The 17,131-nt window shown below is 45.2% G+C and overlaps 1 protein-coding gene across 1 annotated transcript; it reads right to left on the reverse strand.

Annotated features, from left to right (window-relative positions):
* Positions 1-3,152: 3,152 nt before the first annotated feature.
* SMIM23 (small integral membrane protein 23) lies at positions 3,153-7,543 on the reverse strand (the record flags this gene model as incomplete). The annotated part of the gene is made up of 4 exons (XM_082835011.1): positions 3,153-3,365; positions 3,592-3,659; positions 3,859-3,910; positions 7,466-7,543. 4 exons carry the CDS (start codon positions 7,541-7,543, stop codon positions 3,153-3,155), a joined length of 411 nt encoding a protein of 136 aa, XP_082691137.1.
* Between the last annotated feature and the right edge of the window lie 9,588 nt (positions 7,544-17,131).

Genomic DNA, 17,131 nt, shown 5'->3' on the forward strand with positions numbered 1-17,131 from the left:
TGTCATTTGTATTTTTCACACCCAGGAAGTGAAGGCAGAGAGTTAAATCTTCTCTGTTTGGGCTGCCCCATGCATCTATGTGGTTCCGGTGGTCAAGCCCCTCCCACCTCATTCTCAGCAATTGTGTTCAGCCTTTGAATGTTTGTCTCACATAATTCTGCTTTGCTGATATAGACTCTTGGGGCTCCAGGTATGAGGGTTGCCATCACTCTCTCTGCCACGTTTTGACCCCATTGGGAAATGTAAATCAGGTCATCACATGTGGTCCAAAGCCTCTTGTCAGGAAGGGGCCCAGGCTGTTTCTTGTATGAGCAGCTCTGTCCTGGAGCACCTGATCCTCCCCAAGCTCACTCAATCCAAAGGCTGCCTGGCACGGAGCCTGGCTCAGCACCAGAAACGCCAGTGAATGAGATGGGCCAATTTTATCCCATCCACTCCCCCTAGAGTTTGACCTGGGAACTACAGGCAGAATCACATAGTCAATAGAAGTTAGAAGGTCGTGAGGAAGAGAGAGGCCTGTGAGACTAGGACTGAATCAGAGTTACGAGGATTCAGAAGCAGAAGCATGGAGCTCAAGAAGGGATACACAGAGTGGAGGGCAAGGAAGCCACTGGAAGCAGACGAGATGGAGCCGTCACACAAAGGGAAGCAGAGACCCGGAGAAAGGCAAGGTAAAGGTGCAGCACTGGAGAGAACCCAGATTCTTGCAGCGAGGGCTCCTGGAGCGCCTTGGTGGATACCTTCGGTTCATAAAGACCTTCCTGTTCCAGTCTCCACCATCCCATGTCGTGATATGCTCTCAATTCCTGTGAGATCCCGGTTCCCTTGTTGGGCCTCATGGCCTGAGCCACCCTGAAGGGCTCGCTGTTCTTTATGGGCTCACAAGCCAGGAAACCAACAGAAACCACCGTCAGTGGGTCCCTATTAGGTGCTTTTTCTGGGGGCGGGGAGGGGACGATGAGTGGCATCCAAGAGCTTTCAGGGGACTAACTCCTCAAAGGCTCTGGTAATGTCCACAGGGGTGGTCCTAGTCCTCAAGGATCTAGGCTCTGCTTTCTTTTTTTTCATGTATCCCCCAAATTACATATATAAACATCTAAACTGTCTTTTACATATAACAAAATATATAAGTACGTATAATATAGAAGTATTATATAAGCACATACATATATATTACAGATACAGGAGAATTACAACTTGGTTTAAAGTCTAAAGTGTGTCTTAGGCTTAATTGTGTATTGTATATTGTCATATTTATGCCTGAGAACCCTTTAAAGTACCCATAGAACATACATGATGTACACGATTTTGGATTTATAACTACAACTTGTATGGTAATAGTAAACATGAACACCAGGAAATATCAACCAACCTCTTCCTGTAGAACTCTTGCTGAAATAACTGCAAATGAGAAAAAAACAGATTCTGGTTCCCACCCCCAGGCAAACTGTGACCATAACTTGCAAAGAGTTTTCCCAACCCAAATGACAAGTGATTCATTCCTTCTGGCAAATGGATTGCTGGGACGTTCCCTGTAAGTCAGATATCCTCTGAGATTATTTTAACTGGAACCCTCATGACTTTTCAAAGATTGGAGGTGGTCCTAATAATTGGCAGATATAGAACAATTCCATTAAAATAAAAAACAGAAAAGTCATAAGAAGGGGAAATAAATAACCTAAAGAAGTGAGGCCAATATAATTCCTGGAATGGACAGCTGAACTCTGAGTTTCCTGGAAGTCAAGGGAAAAAGGGAAAATCCTAGACAAGCATTCTCATTGCTTAATAAAAATAACCAAATAGAGAGGTTTTCTCTTGGCACTATTTTAAAAAAGTTAGGGAATTCCCTGGTGGTTCAGTGGTTAGGACTCTGTGCTTCCACTGCAGGGGGCACAGCTCCGATCCCTGGTTAGGGAACTAAGATCCCACAAGCTGTGCCGTGCAGCATGGCCAAAAAGAAAACAATTAAAAGTCACTCATAATTTCATCATAGTGATATTGTTATTTTTGCTTGTATACACTATTCCAGTCCTTGTCTGCAAGCAAAATAATAGGTAATTTTATTTAAAAAAATATTTGAATAGGCAAAACATTCACATAGTTTGAAAATAGGAAAGTGTGAAAAGTAAACAATGGAAAGTTTCCCTCCCGTCCTTGTCATAAATTTGCCCCAGTTCAGCTCCCTTCAAGCTCCCCCTGTTTTGTATCCATCTAGAGTTTTTATGCGTATTCAATCACAACTTCTCGCCATCAACAGTAAAATATGGACTCATTTCTTTCATTTAACAACATATCTTTCAGGCTTTTCCATATCAGTAGGAAAGCCGCCTCTTCTTTCTCTTTCACAGCTACAGGGTATCTCATTGTTTGGATGTACTTACCAGTGCCCTACTGATGTCATTTTCATTTGGATTGTTCCTTTTTTTTTTTTTTGCTGTTAGAAGCAAAGTGTGTAACTTCACAATGTGCATATATTGATACATATGATAAATCGCTGAAGTTGATTGCTGGGTCAAGGGATAAATGCATTTGTGAATTTGATAGCTCTCACCAAATTGCCCTCCAGAAGGGTTCTGGAAACTTACGCTTCTACCAGCAGTGTCAGAAGGTTGAGTTGCCGCATACTATCTGTATACTCTAGACCCAGCATCCTCCTGCTGACTTCCAAGGAGGAAGGAAAAAGGAATGGGAAAAAGGAAGAACTATCTATCAGGTACTACTATATGCCAGACATACACGATACATACACGTTTGATCCTCAGTGTAACCCTGTGAGGCAAAGTCTGTTTCCCTGATTCTTATTAATGAGATATTTTGTTGCAGAGAGGTTGAGGAGTTTTGCACAGTGACCCAAGTAAAGTGGAAGAGAAGGGTCCTGACCCTGTGGCTGGCTCTGAGGCTGGTGTTGGTTCCTGTGCGCCAGAGTCCTGCTACAAGTGATGGTATCTCAGCAGAGCCTGGTGTCTTCCTGACCTGGGTTCAGCTTTCATGGACCAGCAGTGGTGACAACTAGATTTCTCAGTGTCTCAACTACTTTATTTTCTTGGCTGCCTTAAACTTCAAGTGTCACAGCTCAGCCCTACTTAGAGGAACCCCTGGGAATCTTTGCCCCCTTCCACTTGGCCTCCTGCCCAGGTCCCAGCCCTGGCCCCTCACAAGTGATTTTTGAGGGTGGCTCTGGGCTCCTCTGGGTACCCGTCTCCCAGGAGGGCATCGAGCCACTCCTCCAGGTCTTGCACCAGCTGTTCCAGGTCTCGCACCCCTTTCTCTAGCTTCTCCACGAAAACATGCAAGTTCTCCTTCCACCAGGTCCTGATGACCTTGATTGGTTCTTCTGAGGGGTCATTGGTCTGGTATTCAAACACCTGAAAGGCAGACACTCACATTGCATCTTGAGCCTTTTCATGTCGACCCTCCCTTGCCACTGGTTTCTAAAAGTTCCCCGAGCCTTTGCAATGCTTTCCTTCTGCCCAAAGTACCCATCCCCACCTTCTCCACCCGGCCGAGACCCATCAATGACACCTCTGGGAAGCCTTCTCAGATTTCCTCAGCCAAGCTTGACATCCCTCAGTACCTTCTTGAATATGTTACCTGGGAAGTCATAGGATTCTGGACGTAGTTACATTCTCTGATTCTTTCTGACACCTCCCAACTTCTTCCTGAAACAGGCACAAACACCACCTCTTAATAAGGGAAAGGAGAGTGAGTTGGAATAAACTCGGTTGATCATCCCAATGGGATGAAGAGGATGGGAGAAGGCAAGCTGTGGAGGCCCCCTTGGCATGCGGCCATCTCCAGAATATGCTCCTGACTCTGTGTGGACATGGCTCCTTCCTCCTCAGATTCCAGAATGCTCACCTGATATTCCTGTGCCCACATATAGCACCAAGATCAGCAACGCCAACAGTGTCTGGGGGCAAGAAGAGGAGGAGGGAGGAGGTGAATTTCTGGAGGGTATATGTGCATCCCTGCTTCCCTCACAGGGGGCTAGGCGTGGGGCTGCTATAAGGTCATGGTTAGAGCTTAACTTTTTTCTAATTATCTACGTCACGTGTACTTACTACAAAACCCGCAAATATTGCAGAATTAGATAACATGGCAACTTACTGACATTTCATTGGTGTTTTCCCTTTCTCCCTGCTGAGAAGGAAGGCCCACCTCTGTTCTCATTCCTTGCCTCGCTTTTGCATGTTTTCTTTGAAATGATCTTTAAAAGGAGTTGACTTTATTGAGGTATAATTCACATACAGTAAAAGGCACATTTTACATGGACAGTTTGATGAGTTTTGACAAATGTCTGTGCTTGTGGACTACCACTCCAATCTAGATGTAGACCATTTCCATCATCCTAGAAAGTTCCTGTATGTGCTTTTGCGGCCAACCCCCTCTTTACCCCCGCCCCTGCCATAGGGAACCGCTCATCTGCTCTCTGTCACTGTGGAGCCGTTTTGCCTGTTCTGTAACTTCACATCAATGAAACCATATATTATATACTCTTCTGTTGAGCTATTTTTACTCCACATAATGCTTCTGAGATGTCTCCATGTTTTCATGTTCGAGGTTATTGATGAGTAATATTATATTGTATGAATATAGAATATATGTGTGTGTGTGCGTGTGTGTCTGTACATATATGTGTGCTCTCAGATGGACGCCTGGGACCTTAAGGGGTTTCATGGTTCTAGCTGGATCAGAATTCCATCCACCTCCAGCACTGCTGGACTTCCAGTATCTCTGCTCTAAACCCCATAGCAGCTGCTGTCTGGTAAGCCGTGGGTAATCTAATCCTTTGCATGCAGCCCACAGCCAAGAAGTCATGGAGATCCCCGCCTGGGCTTTCGGGGTCCTCTCGACACACAGCTCTTCTTCCTCTCCAATGCCTTGTCCTACGGAGTCCAGCTGCTTCAGTTGTGCAGACTCTCTGCAGCTCAGCAGCACTGCTGGGCTCTGTTCGCCCTCTAACTCTTGGTGCAGCCGTCGTTGGGAGAGAGTTGAGGCAATCACCAGTTTTCTCTTCTCAGGGATTGCACTTTTGTGCTGTCTGCTGCCCTCACCGGAAAATAGTTGCTTCATTTATTTTGTCAATTTCATGGCTGCTTACAATGAATGGGAGGGCTAGTTTAGCCCCAGTTACTGTGTCAAGGCTGCAGTTGGAAGTCTACCTCTCGGGGTTTGGGTGCAGGACTGAAACGGCTGCCTGAAAACAACATTGCTCCCTGGAACTTGGGTCAGTCCAAGACCATTTAGGAGATTCTGATGGGTGTGCCAGGATCAGAAGGGGAGAAAACTGAGAGCCTTTTGGAGAGGTGGGAGAAGATAGAGGGGGAATCTGAGTCTGGGAGGGGCCCAGTTCCCTCTCCCGGGTGGCCCCTGTGGTGTGGCTGGGAGGTCTTAGCACAGGGAATTCAGAGACAACTGCTTTCAACAGACAATGTGAGTTGGGACAGTGATGGTGTCAGGGGCAAACAAAAGTGGAGAGAGGATTAAGGTGGACACAGTAGTGACCGACATTGACTTTCCCCCCAGCTCACTGGATGTGGGCTGAGCCAGATTTAATCTGACTTGAAATAATACATTTCTTATGTACCTGTCTTTGTGAAGCAAGATTTAGACTGACTACCACAAACAAAGAAGATAAGAGATTTTCATAATTTGTCTCTTCCCTGGATAGCTTTTCAAAAATATATACTAGCAACTATATTATTATTAACTGTAAAAAAAAGTAAAAATTAATTACGTAGCAGCAACGTGACTGAGTCTGTCACACACACTAGGAGTGAAAAAAGCCAGTCATGAAGGGGCACACTGTTTGATTCCATTCCCATGAAATTCAGGGACGTACAAAACTCGTCTGTGATGATAGAACTCAGAATCGTGGTTATGGAGTGTGAGCTGGGAGGGGCCTTGGAGGAAACTTGGACATGCTCTATAGCTTGATCTGGGTAGCAACTGCCTGGGTGTGGACACCCAAGGTGAAATCATTGTACACTTCGGATTAGGGCACTTTTTAAATTTCTTAACAATATTCCCTCTCTTTATCTAAGACACATAGAACTGACTCATTCTTTATAACGGCTGATGAACATTCTGTGGTCTGAAAGCTCTTCTGTTTCTTTAACCACTCCTCTGTCAATGTGCTTTACAGGATGGTGTCTTCACCAGCATACTTGCTGCTATATTTTTTGTGTGTGTGTGTGCAGGGTGGAGACAAAGGCAGGGAGCAGGGACTAAAATTGAGTTTTAGTCCTTCTCTTGTGCTGTTGTGGGGCCTGAGCCAGATCATTTCTTCTCTCTGAGCCTCAGTTTCTTCACCTGTAAAGTGGATTTTGATATATGCTGAAAGGTCTTTCAAAAAGGCAAGGTGGGGACTCTGTCATCAAATTGATTTGGGAAATGCTGTGGTAAACAAAGTTATGTGGATTTCCTTGCTGCAGGACTTGTCAGAGCCTTCATTCTGTGAACGAGCTGTGTAAATCTCCAAGAAGGGAACGAGGGTATCAGCATTCCCCAAACCACAGAACCTTTTAAATGACTTTTCTAAAAGGAGCATTCCTGGGGTTTGAGATTCGTGGGACACTTTTTTAGCAAAAGCTGCAGCATAATGGGAGCCCCGCAAAGTCCAGCATAAAGGAAGCGTTGGAATGTGTATTAAATGTATGAGTGAACAAATCTTTTGAAAACATATATAGGTCAGTCTTGTATCGCTCTGCTTAAAACCCTTCAATGGCTTCTTACTAATCTCAGAATAAAATCCCACCCCTTTCCACAGTGTGCAAGGCCCAGATGACCTTCCCAGCCTCCTTTTACATCCTTCCCAGCCTCCTTTTACATCCTTCCCTCAGTTCTCCACCTGGGAGGCGGTGGAGTGCAGGGTCACCTTGCTAAGGGTTCTGGAATCAGATGGCCCTGGCTTCGAATCCCAGTATGTCCCTGCTGTCTGGCCTTTTGCCTTTCCGACCTCAGCTTACCCATTTGCTAACAATTGCTTCTCGGGAATGTCATGAAAGAGAGAGGGGTAGAAGCACCAGGCTGTGCACGTAAGTGCTAACATTTTCCATTTTGACAAAATCCTATGTGAGGTTTGAATTTCAGCCCTAAGAACAAAAGCTCCACGACCTCTCCAATTCAGGTGTATTATCCTGTTTATTTCGGGTCATTCATTCATTCATTCAGCACCTGTTATGTACCAACCACTATTCTAGGCACTAGGAATACAGCAGGAAGCTAAATAAAAATCCCAGCCCTCCTGGAGCATAGCTTCTGCTGGCAGTGTGGAGAATTAAATAAGAGTGTCAGTAATGACTTCTAGAAGAAGCTCCTGAGCCCTGCTGTGTTCCACCAGGTTGGGCTCTAGGGAGAGTCGGGCTGAAAGCCCGTTCCTGACTTTGAGGGCCTTACAGTCTTCCTGGAGTGTCAAATGGAGTCCAGATGGGAGGAAAGCCATGTACACCTGGTCTGGCCTCACCTGTTTCTTGTCCTGAGAGTGACCTCCCCTTCTCTCAGCTGCCACTCGCCCCCTGCTGTGCACCTGTTGGCTCACCATGATCTCAGGTCAGGCTGCCTGGGTGGAACAGGGTACCCTCACCTTCCCGGCCTCTGGTCACCATGCATCTCTCAAGCCATGAATTCTGATGTCACAGAAGGTGGGGACAGTCAGGCCCCCACTCTGCACCACCCTGGTGTTTAGCCCCAACTTGTTTTTCATATAAATGTAAAAAACAAAGACCAGAAAGAAATACACCGAAAGATTTTATTTCAGGATGGTGATTTTTCTGATCCTTTTTCTTCTCTTTTCAAATTTTTTTTTAAGATGCAAGTCTTTAAATAAAAAAAAAATACAATATTTTTAACTGAATTTATTGAGATAATTTTAGATTCACATGCAATTGTAAGAAATGGTATAGGAGATCCTGGGTACCCTTTACTCAGTTTCCACTGATGGTAACATAGGCTCTTGCCATGGATACAATCTATCAATCTTATTAAAATCTCCCCAGTTCCACTTGTATTCATTTGTGCGTGTATTTAATTCTAAATAATTCTGTCACGTGGCTAGATTTGGGTAGCCACCACTACAGTCATGATACAGAAGAATTCCCAAACCACAGGGTTCTGTGTTGCCGTTTGATCCGTGCCCCCTCCCTTCCGCGCCCCCCTCCCCACTGTCTCTAATTCCTAGCAACCACTGATCTGTTGTCTATTTCTAAAATTTTATCTTTTCAAAAATGTCGTATCAATGGAATCAAATAGTCTGTGACCTTTGGAGACTGGCTTTTTGGTACTTAGCATAATCCCCTGGAAATTCACCCCGATTATCCTGCATCGGTAGTTTGTCCCTCTCTTTTTGTGTGTAGTATTTCATGGCAGGGATGTGCCACAGTTTACCCACTGAAAGACATCTGGGCTGTTTCCAGGTTTTGGCTTTTATGAGTAAAGCTAATATGGGCTTTCTTGTATAGGCATACCTTGTTTTATTGCACTTCGTAGAGACTGCATTTTTTACAAATTGAAGTTTTGTGGTAACCCTGCATAGAGCAACAACATTTGCTCATTTCATGTCTTTGTGTCACATTTTGGTAATTCTTGCCATATTTCAAATTTTTTCACTATTATTATGTTTGTTATGGTGATCTGTGATCGGTGATCTTTGATATTACTACCACAGCTCCCTGAAGGCTCAGATTATGGTTAGCATTTTTAGCAATAAAGTATTTTGAATTAGAGTATGCACATCATTTTAGACATAATGCTGTTGCACATTTAATAGACTGCAGTATGGTGTAAACATAACTTTTATGTGGGCTGAGAAAGCAAAAAAATTGTGTGACTCGCTTTATTATGATATTCACTTTATTGTGGTGGTCTGGAACCAATATCTCCGAGGTATGCCAATACAGGTTTTTGTGTGAACCTAAGTTTTTATTTCTCTGGGATGTGTAAGAGGACAATTGCTGGATTATGTGGTAATCGCATGATAATTTTATAAGACACTGTCAAACTATTTCCTAGAGTGGCTGTACCATTTTACATTCTCATCAGCAATATAGGAACAATACCGTCTCTCCTCATACTCCCTAGCATTGGTGTTTTCATTATTTATTTTAGACATTTTAGTAGGTATATAGTGATATCTCATTGTGGTTTGGATTTGCATATTTTTTTAAGGTTTCCCTTTTTTTTTTTTAGATGTTGAGGGTAGGAGTTTATTAATTAATTTATTTATTTTTGCTGTGTTGGGTCTTGGTTTCTGTGCGAGGGCTTTCTCTAGTTGTGGCAAGCGGGGCCACTCTTCATCGCGGTGCGCGGGCCTCTCACTATCGCGGCCTCTGGCTGCGGAGCATAGGCTCCGGACGCACAGGCTCAGTAGTTGTGGCTCACCGGCCTAGTTGCTCTGCAGCATGTGGGATCCTCCCAGACCAGGGCTTGAACTCGTGTCCCCTGAATTAGCAGGCAGATTCTCAACCACTGCGCCACCAGGGAAGCCCGGATTTGCATTTTTTTGATATCTGATTATGTTGAACATCTTCTCATGTGCTTTTTTGCCATCTGTATCTCCTCCTCAGTGAAACGTCTGTTCACATCTTCTGCTCATTTTCTAATTGGAATGGTTTTTTTACAGTTAAGTGTTGCGAGTTCTTTGTATATTTCAGATACTAGATGGATGTATGGTTTGTAAATATTTTCTCCCAGTCTGTAGCTTGTCTCTTCATCTGCTTCACATGAACTTTTGCCGAGAAAAAGGTTTTAATTTTGCTGATGTTCAACTTATCAGTTTTTTTCTTTTGTGAGTCATGGGTTTTGGCGTCAAATCTAAGAACTCTTCACTAGCCCTAGAAGCAAGAGATTTTCTCCTATTTTTAAAAAGTTTTATAGTTTTATGCTTCACCTTCCAGTCCATGATATGTTTGGAGTTAATTTTTGTATAAGGTGTCAAGTTCGGATCAAGGTTCATTTTTTTGCCTGTGGATGTCCATTTGCTCCAGCACCATTTGTAGAAAATGGTTTCATTTCTCCTTTGAATTTCTTTTGCATCATTGTCAAAAATAAGCTGAACATATTTGAGTGGGGCTATTTCTGGTTCTCTACTCTGTTTCATTGATCTATGTATTGATCCCCACACCAACACCAACTGTCCTGATTATAACTATACAGTAAGCCTTAATATTGAGTAGAGTGATTTCTCCCACTTTGTTCTTTGTCAAGATTATTTTCAGCACTTCTAGGGCCTAAGCCTTTCCATATAAACTTTAGAATAAGATGTCTGTGTCTACAAAAACAAAACAAAACAAAACCTTGCTAGCTGGAATTTTGACAGGAATTGCATTAAACCTACAGATCTCTTGGGGGAGAACTGTCATCTTTATTATGTTGTGTCTTCCAATCCATGAATGTGGTATGCCTTACCATTGATTTAGTTTTTCTCGGATCAGCATTTTGTAGTTTTCAGCATACAGATCCTATACATGTTTTAAGTGTATATTTAAATATTTCATTTACTTTGCACTCCCCTCATATTTTAAAAGCCTCCATCTACCAAAGAAATTTCATGTGTTAAGAAATCATTAATTTTCAACATTTTGGTGATCTAAGTTTCCCGAAGTGACACATACAAAGTTCCTGATTAGCAGCCAGATAACTTTTATTAATTGAGCACCTACTGTATGCTACGCACTTCACTACTTTATTTATTACATCTTCTCCAGGCTATAATTCTGTAGATAGTTGGGGATTAAGTCTGTTTTACTAGCCATTGTATCTCTAAATCCCATTTTGCAGCCTGTTACATACTAAATGTTCAGTAAAAATATTTGTTGAATGGATGAATAATGAGCAACTTCAAAATGTGGGTTCTGAGAGGCCCTGAACTATGTCTGGTGAATACATTTTTGTATTTATAGTACTTGGATCAGAAAATATTTGTTGAATGAGGAAAGCAGGTGGTATGATTTTAATTTTACCAATGAAGAAGCTGAGGCCCAGGGTCGCCGAGGAAGGATATTCGCCACAGTAGTTATCAACTCTGTTCCAGACCCCTGTTAAGTGCGTTCCATATATTATCTCATCTAATCCTCATAACTGCCCTGCAAGATTGGGGCTGTCTGTCTGTCTGGACGTTACTCTCCTTATTCAAGATCATACACTCTGCTAGGGGTCTGAGTGCAGGTCTATTTAACTCCAAAGCCTTTTAGTTTACCCCAAGGGGTTAATGTAATTTCAGCCAAAAGCCAAGAAAATTGCCATGCTCATTATCCTTTGTGGCTTTATTGTGGGTGAGTAGATGTGTCCTCATTAAGCTTTTTGAAATATCAAAAGTAGCTATATTCCCTCTTTCCTCTTCAACTTCATGACGACCCCAGTTTGGCACCCAGGAATGTCAAACCATCTCCATCCCTTCTTCTTCCCCTTTCTCCTGCATATCCTTATTATTATTATCATCCACAGCTAAGATACATCAAGAAATTACTGAGCACAGGGCTCTGTGCAAAGTGCTTTATATGTATTGACTCACTGTATTATTATTTCAACTCTGGATGGCAAATTATATTATTGTCTCCATTTTACAGATGAGGAGACTGAGGCTCACAATGGTTAAGTCACTTTCCTAAAGTTACAGAGAAGTAGGGCCGAGATCTGAACTCCATGGGTCTGATTCCAGCACCCAGGGTCTTGACTGCCATGAGATACTGCCCCTTCCATGGGAAAACTCAAGACCGGAAAAAGAAAGGGATCTCCCCAAGCCATTCGGAAAAAAAAGACCAGATCTCAAGTCTCTTGCTCCCACCCGGGGACTCTTCACAAGGCCATCTGCGTCATCTCCATGGTCTTGCACATGGGCAGCTACTGGCTTCTTGGGTTTTACCTCCAGGAAACGTTTCAAATGTGAAATGCAGTTACTCCAGGACTGCCCATTAAACTAATTGTGGCATATCGAAAGTAATGAATTACAGCCATGGAAAGAGAAGACAACCGGAAACATTTTCCTAGAAACCCAATGAATTCTTCCAGGAAACTGCTCTGAAGAGCATTGATGAGTTGGGGAGCTTCTGTGATTAGTTCTGAGGGCCAGTTCCTGGGGCAGGAAACTGAGGGAAGCCAAGCATCCCTGCCCGGCCCTCAGAGCGCCTGCCCAGAAGCCGGTGTGGGCTGCGGGCTGGGGCAGGGTAGGTGCTAGGAGCTGGGGCTCTGGGCGGGGTGCCTCCCAACCTCCCCTGCCAGCCAGCACTCCACTACCCAGTACAGGAAGAGGGAGGGGATGAGAAAGGAGGGAGGGACCGCGGACTAGGGAATTAGGCTTCCTGAGTGAACGTGGGAGTGAATGGGGGAGTGGGGGGATGAATGGAAAATGTGTGAGTGAAAAAAGAGTTCCAGGCAAATCACTAATGGAAAAATTATACCATTTGCAGGGAGCAGTCTGCCCATACCTACCAGGCGGAGACCAAGCAGTGCTCTGTGCTTGAGTTCTGTCTCCCAAACACATGTGGGTTCGAATCCTCGTGTCATGGTGTTTCTGAGTCTCAGTTATCTGAAAAATGAGACCAGTAATAACGTATGCCTTGTGGGGATACTGGGAGGGCCAACTGGGATAATCTAACTGGATAGGGTCTGGTTCAAAGTAGGAACCCAGTTAGCCCCCCTCCCTCTCCCCTTCCCTCTCTCCCTCCCTCTCTCTCTCCTTTCCCCCCTCCTTTTTCTTCCTTGCTTCTCCAGTCTTTATAGACTGTGCTCCAGTGCCAACTCAATGCAAAAGTCTCGCCCAGTAAATTTAAGAAGGCAAAAACTTTCTATGAAAAATCTATCCAGAAAACTGATACACGTGGTCTAATAGGCAAGCCTGGATAAGAATGGGTGGGGCCTAATGGGGTATGGAGAAGGGAGACTGGGATGGCTCCATAAAGGAGGCAGTTTTGGCTAGCTAGAGGGGAGAAGAAAGGGAATCTGGGGAGACTGAGCCTCCTGGGCAAAGACCTCCCAACCTGGGTCTTACACTGGAACCCAGTCCTAACCTGGGTCTGACTTGCATGTGTAACAAGGATTACAAACTCAAAGGCATAGAGGTACTGAACAATTAATAAAATGAGAGGAGTGGGCTGGGTGTACAACAAAAAGACCTGGTGGGGACTGTGGCAAATTATAACATGCATGTCTGGAAAGGCCAGCCAATTGTTGCCGTGAGAATGTAAGATCTGGTGTCATAAGGTCTTCTGACTTTTTTCAAGAGAAGCTAGAAATTCAGTCTTTTATGTGAAATCTCCTGACTCGTAAATGTTGGTAACAAATTCAACTTTAGGAAAAAAACAAAAAACGCACTGTATGGGTGAAATGCAGGCCACTGGTTTATGAACTCTGATTTATTGTGTGTCTGCTGTGGGATGGGCGCTGTGCTGGGCTCCAACATGGCTTGTCCCTAATTTTCATAACAGCCTGACTGTGTGGGGCTTCTTACCGACGATGGCAGGCAACAGAAGTCCTTATCATTCGCTAAATTTAGAAAAAGTAAGTTTTGGAGGGAGGTCCAAAGGGAACTCCTGGAAAAATAGATGGAGAGGCTGGAGATCCAGAGAGAGGAACCACAGGCCAGGACGTGTCACAGGAACATTCTGAACCCAGAATTGTGTGAGGGCAAATGTTGGATCCCAAAGACATGAAAGAATTCCAAATTCTCTTGGTGTCTGCATTAGCTACCTATGTCTTCTATAACAAATTGCTACAAACTAAGTGACTTAAAACAACAGAAGTTAACTTTCACACAGTTCTGGAAACCAGAAGTCCAAAGTCAGTATCTCTGGGCTGAAACCAAGGCATCAGGCTGACTGCATGCCCTCTGGAGGCTCTAGAGGAGAATCCCTTCCTTGTCTCTTCCAAATTCTGTTGACCGCCAGCATTCCTTGGCTTGTGGCCCCATCACTGCAGTCTCTGCCTCCATGGTCACATTGCTTCCTCTTCTGTGTGTGTGAAATCTTCCTCTCATAAGGATACATGGATTGCATTGGGGCCCACCCAGATAACTGAGGTTCAAAAATCCTGAATTTAATGACACCTGTAAAGTCCTTTTCTGCAATATAAAGTAACAGTCACAGATTCCAGGAATTAGGACATAGATATCTTTGGGGGACTTGTTCCAGCCCACCACAGTGTCTGGGACATTCCCGGAAGATTCAAAGCTCTGGACTGGGGCAATGGCTAGACTGAGCCTTGTCACAGGCCTGGCCCCTGGCCACCCCCGAGGTAGGGAGGAGAATCTGGGCTTCTGTTGCTTCTGCAGAGTGGGAGACAGGGCTGTGTCTGGCCCCCACTCCTCCCAAGCCTCACATCTGGGGGATTCCTTCAAGGAAAAGAGGGATTTGGGATGCAGAGCAAACCATTGCTTGCTGTCCCCATCTCCCATCTGCTCCAAGATGGAGACCCAGCTCAGATCGACTGGGACGTGTCTGAGTTACCAGCACCCTGAGGACATGGACCATCTCCCTGTCATCCTCTGCGGCATCCCCAGAACTTAGCACAATGCCTGGCACTTAGTAGGAGCTCAGTATTTGCTAACAGCTTGCTACCTCCAAAGTCTGTGTCTCTCCCTGCCCCTGTTACTGCAGCAAGTGGTACCTGGGATGCCAGACGAATGAGGGGACAAATGTATACATTTGCACACAGCTTTGGCATATGCTTGCCTGCTGGGGACGCGGGCCACACCAAAAATACCCTTCTGCATACCCCATTAACCAGAGGGCTAGAAGAACTGTGAATAGTGGACCAAAAATGAAAAAAAAAGCGGGATTAATTTATGAGGCGTTCTGCTGCCTGGATGGCTCATTGCATACCCGTTTTGGCAACGTAGCCCTGTAATGTGCTTCTAGACTTACTGTACTTTGACATCCAGGGGTTCTTTTGTAATATGCCAAATATTCCGCTGTTATTGTTCTAGGCACCTCCTGTTGGTCATTGGGCTAATTTATTTCAGTCGGAATTTTAGGACCAGACACAACTCTTATTACTCACCGCTTCGAAGAGGGAATAAAAGAGCAATTGATATTTGGAAAAATGAAAAATATGTCCAGAAGACTTTGGGCGCTGAGGCCAAGAAGTAAAAAAAGGGGGAAAGCTGGAGGGAAAACTAAGGCGGGCTCACCTCGTAATGCGCTCTGTCGTGGCCTGTCTCGGAGACGTGCAGTCTAGATAATGTCTGCAGACAAATGGATCGAGGACAGGGCTCTGAGAATTCCTCAGACACCTGGGTCCTTATGCACATGACTTCAGCCGCCACCTGCAGGAGCAGGGCTGGGAAAGATCGTAGTGTGGAGGACACACCTCAGTTAGTTGTGTGTTAAATCGGGACTTGGGTGGAAGGGTGAGGGAGAAATCCCAGGGTGGTTGTGGAATTCCCAAGGCCACGGGCTCCCGAGTCCATGCAAAGTTGACCTAGGAATAGAATTCTGAGATGTGATAGCCCAGCCACTCACCTGATGCTGGATGTGAGAAGGGCCCTGCCAACGGGTGTAGAAATGATCAAGAGGCATCCCCCCGAACTCCCATAAGTGGTCTTGCTGGGGCTGGAAGGGTGACTATCTCCTTTGCCATGGGAGACGCCAGTGTGTGTCAGTGTAAAATCTGTGACTTTGCTCTTCCTGGAAGTCCTCCCAGTTGAACCTGGGTTTTCGGCAGACAGAGGGGCTTCTGCAGATGCAGGAAAGAGGGGGATGGGTTTGGCTCTGCTCCGGCCAAGAAAAGCTGCATAGAATGAAGACATATGTGAACATGAAGGGGTGTCTATGCTCAGCTTTGGGTTCCCTTAAAGAAACTGTGATGGAATAGTGGTTAGGGTCCCGGGCTGTAGCGCCAAGGGGTCCTGAGAACAGATGTCACCCTTGTCATTCATTCACTGGGAGACCTTGGGCTGCACACTCTACCTTGTAGGCTTCAGTGTCCTCTTGATCCATGGTGATAATAACTGCTCCCTTTTGTGGCACATCTACTGTCAGCTGTTGAATTAAGTGCTTTGCATCTGTTCTCATGGATCCTCGCAGCAGCTCTGTAGAAACATGCTATCTCTGTTTTACAGATTGGTAAACTGAGGTTGAGGGAGATCAAGGGCCTCACCCAAGATCATACAAATAGGATACAAATTAAGGCCTGTTCACCTCCAGAGCCCGAGTTCTTAACATCTACTGTCTTACAGGAAGATTTGGGTCTTAAAGAGAAGCACTTATAGCAAAAAGCATACGTTGTCCAGTAGGAAGAATCACAGGATCTTGAAAAGTCCAGTGCAGTCTCCTTTCCTTGCGGCAATGGGAAAGACCACTGTGTCTTCATCTGAGCATAAGTTGAAATTGTTACAGGAACATATGGGACTAAAAGATCCTTTTCAACAGTAGAGCTACCCTCAGAGGGGCAGTCCCTGGTGCTGAGTTGGGAGGGCAACACTGTTTGGATACGTTCCGGAGGTTTCTTCCCTTCTCTGACTGTTCATATTTGAATTTGAGTAAGGTCAATGGCCAGGGGCCCATGGATGCGAAGACCCTGTACAGATGCTGCAAATACATGGCACTCCTGGCATGCAGTGTCTGTCAAACGAACGTGGCCGAGGGTGAGTGTCTGGGGTTGGCAACCGGCCCCCTGAACCCCGCCTTGGCTGGAAATGGCTTCAAGATGAGACCAAAACATCCGTGTCTGGGACATTTGTGGGCTGACAGTGCTGCCCCAGTACGGACTGCCCTCGCTCCCTGACCCCACTGCCCCGGCATCCCCTCCCCAGTGGGGTCCCGAGGAGAGCTGTGCCTGCTCTTGGGAGACCTGCCCCAGACCTGCGGGTTGGGAGCCACAAGCCAAGTTAATAAAAACAGAGTGAGCGTGTAGACACGGACCTGCAGACCGGGAGCCAGTTTCTTTTTGTTTTAAGCTGTTTGGGGTTTTTGGCAATTGGGAATAGAGGGATCGTTGACACAACAGCTGCATGTCAGGTTGTGCTTTTATAAGGAACACCATGAAACTCTTTTCTGCGTCCAAGATGCTTCCTGGGCTTTGTGTACGAGCCTTACAACCCAATTCAAAGGAGCCTATGATGGGGTTGGGTGGTGGGGCCGGGCAAGGTGAGGACGGTTTGTCATGGGCCTACTTGAGATGAACCCACAAGAAGCTTAAT

Source organism: Leucopleurus acutus (assembly GCF_964270905.1).
Source record: "Leucopleurus acutus genome assembly, chromosome: 3".
In the NCBI taxonomy this organism is placed as follows: domain Eukaryota; kingdom Metazoa; phylum Chordata; class Mammalia; order Artiodactyla; family Delphinidae; genus Leucopleurus; species Leucopleurus acutus.